At 43.3% G+C, this 12,165-nt stretch overlaps 1 protein-coding gene across 1 annotated transcript; it reads left to right on the top strand.

Annotated features, from left to right (window-relative positions):
* Positions 1-392: 392 nt before the first annotated feature.
* med1 (mediator complex subunit 1) lies at positions 393-10,919 on the top strand. Its single transcript, XM_034119550.1, has 15 exons — positions 393-549; positions 1,690-1,796; positions 2,441-2,519; positions 2,838-2,892; positions 3,255-3,387; positions 3,510-3,610; positions 3,713-3,787; positions 4,125-4,288; positions 4,484-4,595; positions 4,734-4,858; positions 4,957-5,084; positions 5,544-5,745; positions 5,872-5,967; positions 6,094-6,199; positions 6,399-10,919. Exons 1-15 carry the CDS (start codon positions 429-431, stop codon positions 10,285-10,287), a joined length of 5,493 nt encoding a protein of 1,830 aa, XP_033975441.1. The 5' UTR covers positions 393-428; the 3' UTR covers positions 10,288-10,919.
* Positions 10,920-12,165: the final 1,246 nt, after the last annotated feature.

Raw genomic sequence — 12,165 nt, 5'->3', positions numbered from 1 at the left:
CAATCGTACGCCATCTGGAGTATTCATCAGATCATTGTCTTTTATTTTAAGCAGTCAAAGTAAAGGGATTTCAATTCGTTTTGAAGGAATAAAGAAAAAAGCAGGTCTCACTTGAAAAATAAATTGATAAATAAACAGAAATGTAGAAACACAGCAAACTGGCAATGATACCCTCTCTTTAAAAATGGGTCCGGACCAATGAGTCACAGTTAAATAAGAAAATAAATTGTTCTGAAGTAAATTACAAAGTCACAAATAAACTGGATTACATTTATGAAACAAATAAATCAACAACAGCGTGGTTCACTCACCAACTAGTATGGTGCACACAGCATGGGGCTGTACGGAAGCCTGGAGGGGGGCGCTGGGAAGTCGAAGCCGGGAAACTGAAACGGGTAGCGTCTGTTATACTTCCATGTAGCGGCACCATGGCGGCGGGGCCCGGTGTTTCTATGCAGAGCGCTAGCCCTGCGAGAGAGCTTTCTCTCTCGGTCCAGCAAGCAGGGAATCAGACTCATGGAGAACGGATCAAATCCGAAGAGGCAACAGGTAAATAACGTGAATTGAATGCATGTTGGCTTTCTAACTGTTATTATGATGATCTGGTTTGCTGGGCAAGGCGACTCATGCTAACGGAGGCTAGCAGCTAACTTAGCCGACTCTGCAATTTTAACGCTCATATTAAGTATGTTTTGGACGTATACATTGGGTCAAGTGCAGCTTCAACTTGAATTGAATAAGGTACATTCGTTTAAAATAAGTTAATGCCACTGGTCATGTTTTGTAACGTAGTTAGCAGCTAGCTTTTTGTAGTTGTCCTCAAATGGCTAACGTTAGCAACTTGCTAACATCAACTTTGTGGAAACACTAACTTTAAGGACTCCATTCAGATCTAAAAAAGTAATCTAATGTCACCACACAAGTTTGCCTTATTTTGGGGTGTTGTGACGTACGTTACAATGCAACTTATCCCTGCTAAGCTACTCTAACATAACTAACGACCTGCAGCACAGTTGTAGCCCATTATGACAGATAAACAAAACAGTAGCATCCGTTCAGTTGACACCATATTTCTCATTGACCAGCCCGACACAGGCGCAAGTGGTGCTGATTAAATAGTTGTTTTGGTATGTCATGTGACTTGATTGATTAACGTCTTTATGTTGTGTTTTGTTTCTAGTTTGCACAATTGATTACCCAACTGCAACTAATCACAATATCATCTAACAAGATAAATATATTGTTTGTGTTATTTATGTGGAGTTTACAAACGATGCTGTAGTAGTTTTCGTTGTGTGGAATAAACTGTCATTCAGTGCTGATCATAGCTACTTCATTTACATGAATACTACCTATAAATCACTCAGTCACAATTATGTTGTGATAGTCCAATTACATCTTCTATGTAGATGTTTGTCAAATGTAAGAAACTGCAAGACATTGATTAATAGTTTTCATGGCATGTTGTCCGGGTTGCATTTTAGTTTAAATGTTTTGAGAAACAAAATGAATTGAACATAATATTGGATAAAACTTCAATTATCCTTGCAAACTGATCATACCTAGTACAATTAGTTTGGGGGTTTTCAAAACGCTGAGATTAATTCAGTGTGGTGCCTTCGAATATCTACGAAAATTGTTCATTCCGTTTTTTAAATGTGTTTTCTTGAACGTTGCATCTTTTTTCAGAGGCGGAGAAGCAGAATCGCATGGCTGCTTTGCTGGAGAAGCTTCATGCCAAACACAATGCTGCAAGGCCATGGCAGGAGACCTGCAAGATTGTGCGTCTGGCCATGGTAAGACAGACACAACTTTCTCCTTTTTTTTTTTTACCTGTAACATGTTTTGATAATGTCTGCATTTTCACAGTAAGCAAGGCAGGTAAAACATGTCAGCTGCTTCTTCATGCAAAATGAAAAAGCAACAATCAGTACAGGAGATCATTCCCTCACATCTTCAATTATACATTAGTTTTAATGAGGATCTTGGAGGTAATTACTAAGTAGAAAGGTCACAAAACTTTAGGAAAGTTTTCTGTTGGGTATGCATAAAATATGAATTACTTGCTGTACCTTTTTAGGTGAGTAATTACATTTTAACTTGCAATTTAAAAAAGGCTGAGAACACACATACTGTACTATACACATATTGTAGAAAAGTGTTTTTGACAATCCCTAATCAGTACCCACCAGAGAGACTACCAACCTGTTCAAAATACATGTACAGCAATTAATCACATAATTGCACAAAAAGGTTTTTTACTTTAATAATGTACCCGCTGGGCCTGTGAAACTATAGTGGTGACATTTAAATCCCTGACCTATTGCGCTGACTAAGCCAGTGCAAGATACACTTGAACATTACATATTGATGAAGAAGCATTTTTATATTTTCTCTGCAATGATCTAATTCCTCTGTTTTACCTTATACTGTGTTCCAGGAGAAACGCTTAGTGATAACTGCTGCAGGTCACCCGCTCATGCTCACCTGCCTGGAGACCCTGCAGAGAGCGCTGAAAGGTGAGGCTGTCACCTCCAAGGACAGACACGCATGGAGAGCAGGGCAGCGTTTTTCATTAGAATGTGTTACTTTCCATCAATTGACTGGGAAACACCTATGTGGACTCAAACACATGAGAAGCTGTTTTAGGGCTAGCTATAATGTTAAGGTTATTTCTTACAACCAATCACCATTAACTGAATGCAGCAAACTTCAATTGACCTTTGCTTTAGGTGACATGCAAATGTATGGTAGGAATATTGGGCAACATTGTATAACACATGATAGTCTCATTATATGATTTTAAAATGTCCCCATTTCTCTGCCTTCTTTTTCAGTCTCGTCTCTACCCTCCATGACAGATCGTCTAGAATCCATCGCTCGGCAAAACCTGTGAGTTATTTTCCTTTTCCAAGTACAGGACATGCAGGCAGATTGCAGATTATTGTGGTTATTTGAACTGTTTCCTTGTAATTATCTATTGTAGACTCAGTCAACACATAAATAAGGACATGGGCAGTTTTATTTCCTGTGCCGTCCACAGATTTCTTAAACATCTAAGAATTTTGTCTATGTTTTTGTTATGTATGATTTTAGTGCTGAACAATCCCCAGAAAGGTCTTATCACTAGACGGCCCCAAGATATAATATGGCTGTCATTAACATCCCAAAACCTTCCCTAAAATTGTCATTGTCATTGTCAAAGTCAAACGAGTGACCCTCTCAGTCATTTCCTGCTTTTTGTGTGTGAACAGGCTTGGCTCTCACCTCAGCCCATCAGGGACAGAGTGTTACATCACGTCAGACATGTTTTATGTGGAGGTGCAGCTGGACACAAATGGCCAGCTAGTGGACGTCAAGGTGGCTCATCAGGGAGAAAACCCTACGGTCAGTTTACTGCAATCTCTATATAAACCCATAAAGTGGATTCAAATAACAGTCAAGTAAGTTGTTGCTTATCATACATGTTATACTCTCTTATATACATGTTCTTAATGTGTTGATCACAGAGTTGTCCTGAGCTGATTCAGCATCTAAGGGAGAAGAACTTTGAAGAGTTTTCCAAACATCTGAAGGGACTGGTCGAACTCTATAAGCTCCCTGGGGACAAGTAAGTAGACCTTTTAATTAAAGGCACTTGTTTTATAAGAGAAATACATCTTGTCTTTATCATTATTATTGTTTTTAATGTCATGTCATCTCTGTGTTCCAGTAAGCTGAAAACCAAGATGTATATAGCCTTGCAGTCTTTGGAGCTTGACCTCACCAAGATGATGCACATGTTTAGGTAAGTTCACAAAATCCCTTTTTGTTACAATGTAAATCATCCATGTATGTAGGCTACTAGTATTTAGAATATTTGATATAGATATTCAATATTATTTTAATATAATTTAGAGAGTCATGCAGCAAAGAGAAACCTAAAAGCAGTACCTGCATATTTTTAAGGATGTGATATTACATTTTCTATCTATAATTCTGTGTAATTTATCAGTTTACTTGGTCAAATATATATCTTGTAGTATTATAAATAACTACCTGTAGTATTATAAATTGACTTAAAAGCCTGATGGAGCTTACATGTTTTGTAATGCAATAACCTTTGATTGATATGTGTTTTCTAGGTTAGCAACCAGTGCTAATGCAGTGGAGACTATTCTCCATGGCGGTGTGGGCCTGTTGACTGCAAGAAGTGGTGGCCATCTTGTTTCTCTTCAGTGTTACGTGTCCCCTTATGACATATTTGAAGAGGGACCAGACTCACAGCTAAACTCACCAGACGGCATTGGTAAGTGCACAGAGAGAGTTGATCACTTCATATATTTACAGGGTTCCCGCAGGGTCTTAAAAAGTCTTACATTTGATCATCTAACTAAGGATAAGGATGGGAACTAACATTGCGACTAGCCATTTGATTGTCTAAAGAATCCTTGTGTGACCTGTCATTTGTCTCCTTGTCTGGACCTTTGGGTAATCTTTGCAGTTCCACGCTCTCTGGGTGTCAGTGTTTCTGTGACAATCGAGGGAACCACCGCTACCTATAAGCTCCCAATTGCCCCACTCATCTCTGGATCACACCCCGTGGATAACAAGGGGTAAGAAAGTCCAACCCTTTATTAGAGAACTTGCATATGTTCCCTTATAAATTAGGCAATACAAGTTATTGTTGTGTCCCAATGCAGAAGTAGTAGAAGAGAGAGACAGCTGATTCATATATTTTTGGTGTATTTCAGGACACCTTCCTTTTCCACTGTGACCAACACAAACTGTGTGGACCTGCCAGCTTGTTTTTTCCTCAAGATGAACCGCCCAATGCCTTTCTCCCTCTCCTTTATTCAGAGGCTGGGCAATGCTACTTGTGAGTTTACCTCTTGAACACCATATTCTATGTACCTACAGGACAATGCTCATTTTATTTTTTAATTTAAACTTGAAGCTCTTTCCGTGTTTTCCCAGCGATCCCAGTGTTTGAGAGCCCCCCCGCCCTCTCACCTCTCTGCCAGTTAATTGTGCAGAGCCAGCGCCAGCTCCTTGAGGAGGGCAGCTCCACGCCGCCACCTTCACGGAACATGCACTTCTATTTTGTAAGCAAACTTATGCAATACCACCACAACCATAACTAATATGATGTCCGCTTACCTTTTTTTAAATCTTAGTTTCTTACAACATCCAGCCTGTTCTTTATGGTTTCATGATTATTCCGTGTTTAAAGAAATGTAAGACCTCTTTGTTTGAATTTAAGCCTGCTTTATATATATATATATATGGGCTTAACATAAAATCAACATGACTATATTACTATGGAGCTATCTTCTGGTGAACAGACATTTTGTAAAATTACATTTTTTCTATTCTTTAGATTAATTGAGATTCTAGAGGTGATTAACTGCTCATTAACAAATACATGTATGGTCTGTAGGTAACCTTACCTTAACCCTGTCAAGGAAAACATGGATATATACAAATAAAGACACACACAGCCAATACACCCAGTATTAGATTTTTAATTCACTTAAATCACCCTGTTTTTATGCTTTTCTCAGGCATTGCCAGATCAGCAGCACTGTTATTTCCTGAATAGTGATGCCCCGGTGCAAGATGGTCACTCTCTACAAGGAGTTCTGGTGACCAAGATCCCCTTCCGCCACCCGGCACAAGTGCCCCTCTTGTTGGATATCATCCGGCACCAGGCAGCCTATAACAACTTGATTGGCAGCTGTGTGAAACGCACTTCCATCAAAAATGGTAAATATCTGGCCCTGATTGACTTCACTGTATTTAGACAATCAACAACATGTACTGATTTTTTTGTGTGTGTTATGTATTAAATCACATTTGATAAGTAATTCACATTTGCTGTTATTCCCTCAGATAGCGCAGGCCTGCTGCAGTTTGAAGTATGTCCTCTCACCGACTCCAGTTTCAGCGTCTCGTTCCAGCATCCAGTCAATGAGTCATTAGTCTGTGGTAAGCATTACCTAATTAACTATTTCATTAAAAAAATCTAAGCATATTGAGATGAAACTTTAACAATGTCCTCAGATGAAAGTGATTCTAAAATGTTCTCTGTCTTATCTGACCTTCTTTCTCCAGTGGTAATGGAGGTGATTGACTCCAGACAGGTATCATGCAAGCTATATAAAGGACTGTCAGATGCTCTGATCTGCACTGATGAATTCATCACCAAAGTAGTCCAGCGGTGAGTTTCCTTCCTTGTAGTAATTCGTTAATATGCTGATTTCTCTGAGTCCAACATAATGTCTTTACATGTATATCTTTTCAGTTAAAAACCCCAATATATTCAGTTTAAAATTTCAAAAGATAAAAGCAGTCAATCTTCAACTAATTGTTGCAGCTCTAGTATGTTTTTCATGGTAATTGCTTCCTTCCCCCTATAGGTGCATGTCCATCCCAGTTACCATGCGGGCAATTCGAAGGAAAGCAGAGACCATCCAGGCAGACACTCCAGCTCTCTCCCTAATCGCACAGACAGTGGAGATCATGGTGAAGAATAACCTGCCACCCTCCGGTAGTCCCACCTACAACATGGACGGCGATGGAACTAACCCTATGGGACTGCCTGGGCTCGCAGAGGGCAACACACCAACCGGAGGACCCCCTGGGGGACATAATTTTGGAGGTCAGATTGCTCCTCTGTATGGGGCTTCCCGCGGAGAAAGGCAAGCCCAGGGAGGAGAGTGCCTAACCCAGGGTGGGGTGGCTGGCCAGCAACAACAGCAGGCTGGTCAAGGCCATGTAGATGACTTCAACAAAGTCACTCAGAATCCAATACTGACAAGTCTGTTACAGATAACTGGAAGTGTGGGTTCTAGTCCCAGCTCCCAGAATGCACCACAACCCCACCAAACTCCACCTGAAACATCCTCCCCTGCCAGCAACACCAAGAATCATCCTATGTTGATGAACTTGTTGAAAGACAACCCCACACAAGATTTTGCTGCGCTCTATGCTTCTAGTCCATTGGAGAGGCAGAATTCTTCTGGCTCCCCAAGGACCGAGAATGCGGGTGCAGCATGCCCTGGAAGTAATTCAAAAGGAAAGAAAAAGCGCCCACGGGGGACAGAAAAGGGTGGTGTTATGCCTGGGACTATCCCAGGTGGTGGAGGTACCGGTTTAGGCATGAAACTACAACAGGGATCCCAGCTCCACCATCAAGTCTCGCATGAGGATGACTTCCACCGTGAGCTGCTCTCTATGGATGTGGACGCATCTCAAAATTCTATCTTTGATGTTAATCTGACTGGTGATGGCCTAGACACGCCCCATAGCATCACTCCAGCACCTAGCCAATGTGGAACACCGCCCTCTGGCCCCAACATGCCTTATTCACAGTCTCATGTCCAGTCTCAACAACCGCCAGGAGCTGTCCCACCTCGTATGGTCCGCCTCTCTAGCTCCGACAGCATCGGCCCTGATATCACAGAAATCTTATCAGATCTGCCCGAGCAGACGGGCAAAGGCAGTTGTGGGAGCCATGGGCAGCACCCCATGGGAAGTGGTGGGGAGGATGGAGGCCCCCTAGGTACCCCCATCCGTGACTCCTCCAGCTCCGGTCAGGGCAGCGCAGTGTTTGACTCGGCAGACATTTTTAACACCAACAGCAATGAGAATCCTTTCACTGATGCTGCTGACCTGATTGCTGAGGCAACTGCAACCGCTGCCACGCCCAACAGCGATTCTTCTTCCACCAACTTCTTCCATGCTGCTGACTTCAACCCTGACCTCCTCACCTCAGGCCATGGCTTTCCCCAGAACTACTTTGACGACAGCTCGCCAAGTGCAGATGGAGACATGGACCTTGTTAAGGGTTTCGGGGGAAGTAGCCAGCAGAATACTCCATCAGGAACACCACAGAATCCCACTCCCCATGGGCAGAGCACCCCCGAGCCATCGCTGAAGGACCCTTTTGATATGGGGATAGTTTTCGGAGGCAACAGTGGTAGTGGTAAACCACTTCTTGTGCAAGCTCCTGATCTGGGAGACACACATGGCGGAGGGTCACAGAGCCCCCTCCCAATAGGCCTTGCAGCGGCATGTGCTGATTTTAAGAGTGCAGAACCCAAAATTAAACCGCAACAGGGACTTGTGCGACCGAAAGATGAAAATGGGGGTAGCGGAGGGAGCAGTTCTGGGATGGGGATGGGGATGGGTATGGGTATGGCGATGGGGATGGGGAGCACTTCAACAGAGGGCAAACAGGTAAAACGTAGCAGGACCCCATCCAGTGAGGGAAAGTCTAAAGAGAAACCTCCCAAACGCAAAAAGCTGGACCCTGATGGTAAGTCCCCCTCTCACAGCTCAGGGGGGCGGCCCTACACCCCTCCTAGTGGGGGCTCAGGCTCTGGGGGAAGCATAAGTGGAGGAGGCTCAAAGTCTCCTGGTAGTTCAGGGCACTCACAAACTCCTCCCGGTGGTGCCACTCCTCCAATCCCCAAAATCACCATTCAGATTCCAAAAGGGACCATAACTGGGGGCAAAACATCATCCCATAGTGGATACACCTCCAGCAGCTCAGCCTCTAGCAACACAGGTGGAGCAGGAGGAACCAGCAGCAGCAAAAGCCATCATTCTCACTCGTCTTCCTCTGGGAAAATCAAGTCCAAAGAAGGCTCCACGACACAAGGCAGCAGCAGCAGCGGCTCCAAGCCAGGAAGTGCAGGGATGGGGAGTGGAGGTGGGCCATCCCAATCTAAAGGCTCCTCCCAAGGAATTAGTGTAGGTAAACCAGGAACCTCCCCAATCACCAAACATGGGCTCTCTGGGCCTGGAGGTGTTAGTGGTAGTGGGATTGGAAGTAGTAGTAAAATGAAGCCTCAGGGGGGGAAGCCTCCTGGGTCACTTATGAATCCCAACATAAAGCCCAACATCTCCCCTTCTCACTCCCGCAGCTCTGACAAATTGTCCTCCCCTATGAAGATGCAGCAGTCCCAGGTTCCAGGAACACCTCCTTCTTCCAAGGCTAAATCACCAATGGGCTCCGGAGGAGGCGGCAGCTCTGGAGGTTCCAAGTCTTCTTCTGGTGGAGGCATGAGCTCCCAGAAGCAGCCCATTGGTGGGGGCTCCTCTGGTCCAGCATCTTCCTCATCATCGTCCAGCTCTTCCTCGTCCTCTGGTTTGATGACCTACCCAGGCGCCTCCCAGTCTCAGTATGGGGGTGGAGGTGGAGGTGGAGGGGGAGGCGGGTCAGGAGGAGGAGGAGGATGTGGAAGTGGAAGCAGTGGTGGAGGTGGAGGAAGTGGAGGCGGAAGTAGCGGTGGGGCTGGTCAGAACAATGCAAACAATCCCAACGCCAAAGGGAAGTCGCCCAGTCGAAACAAGAAACCCTCTCTTACGGCAGTCATCGACAAACTGAAGAGTGTAGGTGGAGGAGGTGTAGGGGAGGATGGTTGTGAGATTGGGCCACCAGTAACTGGTCCAGGATCTGCTCCTGGTGGTGGTCCTGGGAATGTTCCCGGCAGTGGACCTTCCAACGTGGGTCCTTCCAAGCATAGCTCATCATCTCAAAGTGGGGAGTATAAGCGGGAAAAGTCCGATAAGGAGACAAAACCTAAAGTGTCTGTTTCCGGTGGCAACAGTGGGGATAAAAAGCTGATGGACCCAAAAACAGGAGGGGCGAGTGCAACCGGTCTGGCCAAAATTATCATTAGCAAACCTGATGGGGGCTCACCAAGCATCAAGGCCAAAGTGACCCTTCAGAAAACAGGGGACGGATCTGGTGATGCCTCTATGCGTCCTCAAATTTCTAGCCTCAAAGCATCGCCCCTCTTCAGCGGCTCCACTCCCAAGCATGACCGCTCCTCCCCGAGCCACAGCCGCTCGCCAGGATTCACCCCGCTCAACCACGACAGCGAGAGCGAGTCGGGCAGCAGCTCAGTGGCCGAGAAGTCCCACCAGAACAGCCCGAGCTCAGACGACGACCAGAGCGTCCGCCCGCTTCCCCCCCAGGACTACATGAGCTCCATTCCTCACAGCTCAGGGGAGAAGCACAAGAAACACAAGAAGGAGAAGAAGAAGCAGAAAGAGAAGGAACGGGAGAGGGACAGAGACCGAGATCGGGACCGGGACAAAGAGAAGAAGAAGTCCTCGATGTCCATGGGGCCGTCATCGCATCCCATAAAAGCAGACAGTTGGTCCCGGTCACCCATCTCTGCTTCAGATTCCTCTTTGTCCATGTTGGTGTCAGAGCGTCCATCTCGGCCTAGTCCAATGTATATGAGAAATGAAGACGACGACCTCATGGACTCAGCCCTCACTGGCAACCTTTAATTTCATTAGGTTTTTCTCACATGCCTTTAACATACAAATGCAACTTCTATTTATTTAACTCAAGCCACAATTGGGAACTTGATACAAGGATATTGTGGTTCTCTTGAGTGATCATTGTCCTGTTTTAAGCTGTGTTTTAATGTCAGATTGTACTGTTTCAGTATCAGTGTATAGTATCAGGGGCTTGTGATAACAGTGGTTTTTGAAATACCAAAACATCAACTGCATAAAGCTTCATTAAGGAACTGGTTTTAAACAGTGTATATAACAAAAATGGACAGTACTTGTCTTTCCGAGTGTCATTTCTCTTCACAGTTAATGCATTTGCCGCAGTTCATTATTTGTTGTTGCTACAAACAAACATACCAGAATGCCACTAAATAAGTATGACATCTGTACAAAAAAAAGTATTTTAAAGAAAGAAGTGTACAGTGTTAAGTTGCCTTTTCTTTTTTTTTTAGATACAACTTGGAATTCTTAGATTTTGATACATTTAAACTGTTGATGTGTAAGTTAGTGTAAGTAAAAGAAGACTGCAGATGATGATGATGATAGAAAAGAGACATGATGGTAATTTTTTAACTGTAGAAGTTTTGGAATCTTGAAATAAACATTTCACTTCTGGAAAAACCTCACGGCCACGTTTATTTTTTAGGTATTTGCCCATTTACATTTACAGTAATAATCTGTAATACTACGTTGATTAAAAATGACTGTGATCATTACACTTCTAATTTTAAATGAGTGTGTAGAGATGTTTTTCTTTTCCACAGCTCTTCCACAAATCTACACTAGATGGCAGCACTGTATCAGGTTGCTCAATCTGTGTTTGCAAAATCACATGATACTTGGTAATGAGTAACACACTCCCAGAGGTAATTTGCAGAGGTTAAATGACATTTCACGCCTTTATTCACAGGTGTTGGAGGAGAAGATTGGTGAAAAGATGCAATATGGACGAGACTGAAAAGCCAAAACAAATTACATAAAATGCTTTAGGGAATGTCATCCTTAGATAAAATAAAAGATACAAAACTTCTTCTTTGCATCATCCAAGAGACCTCTTTGTTACAGATACAAGAGGCTAAATAAGATATCTCAATGAAAGGGCTTAAACATTAACACAAATGTAGATATACTCCAAGACGTGATACTTGCTCAGCTTTAGAGCAGTCTGTTTTCATGCGTGACTTTAAAGCAACATTACATCTAACCTAAGACGCTAAAATAAATTCCTTGTGCTTCAAAATGTATCAAAATGATTAATGAGACTCAACAATGAGGCTAGTGTTACATTACATGTCACTTGTTAGACGCTGTTATCCAAAGCAACTTACATACTCAATACTGTGGGCAATCCCCACAGGAGCAATTTGGGGTGAAGTGTCTTGCCCAGGGACACAACGACATGCTGATTGCAGTCGGGTTTGAACCTGTGACCACCTGATCCGAAAACGAAAACCAACACACAACCCAACCTAATGTCACAGCTTTGTATTACAGTGTAAAAGATGTGTGAAATACTCCAAAAGATACTGTCCTCATCTTGAAAGAAATGTGAATGAAGTTACCAAAATTTGATTTTTATTTTCGAGTTGGACCCCTTTTTTTCTTGCATTAAATTGATTATTTATACCAGTAAAAATCTTCCCAAGAAAATAAGCAAATATCAGAGCAGAGGTTTGACAAAATAAACCCTAGCACATGTCTACCTTCTTTTCCTCTTGAGACCCTTCATATGTCTCCACCCCCAGGTTTAGAATAACCTGTTTTAGAAGGTAACGGCTGTTCCGTTTCAATGTATTGTAGATTAGAAAATAAAATACCAGAATGCAGTATTGAAGTAAATCAATAGAATATATTAATGCATAAAGGCAA

The sequence above is a fragment of the Trematomus bernacchii genome, unplaced genomic scaffold (genome assembly GCF_902827165.1).
Source record: "Trematomus bernacchii unplaced genomic scaffold, fTreBer1.1, whole genome shotgun sequence".
Lineage (NCBI taxonomy): Eukaryota > Metazoa > Chordata > Actinopteri > Perciformes > Nototheniidae > Trematomus > Trematomus bernacchii.
This window is presented reverse-complemented; position numbering and strand designations above follow the sequence as displayed.

Coding starts and splice junctions, on each gene's coding strand:
- med1 (XM_034119550.1), top strand. CDS start 429: ATGGCGGCGGGGCCCGGTGTTTCTATGCAGAGCGCTAGCCCTGCGAGA. Junction 4,289..4,483: donor AAACTCACCAGACGGCATTG/GTAAGTGCACAG, acceptor TAATCTTTGCAG/TTCCACGCTCTCTGGGTGTC. Junction 5,968..6,093: donor CAATGAGTCATTAGTCTGTG/GTAAGCATTACC, acceptor TTCTTTCTCCAG/TGGTAATGGAGGTGATTGAC.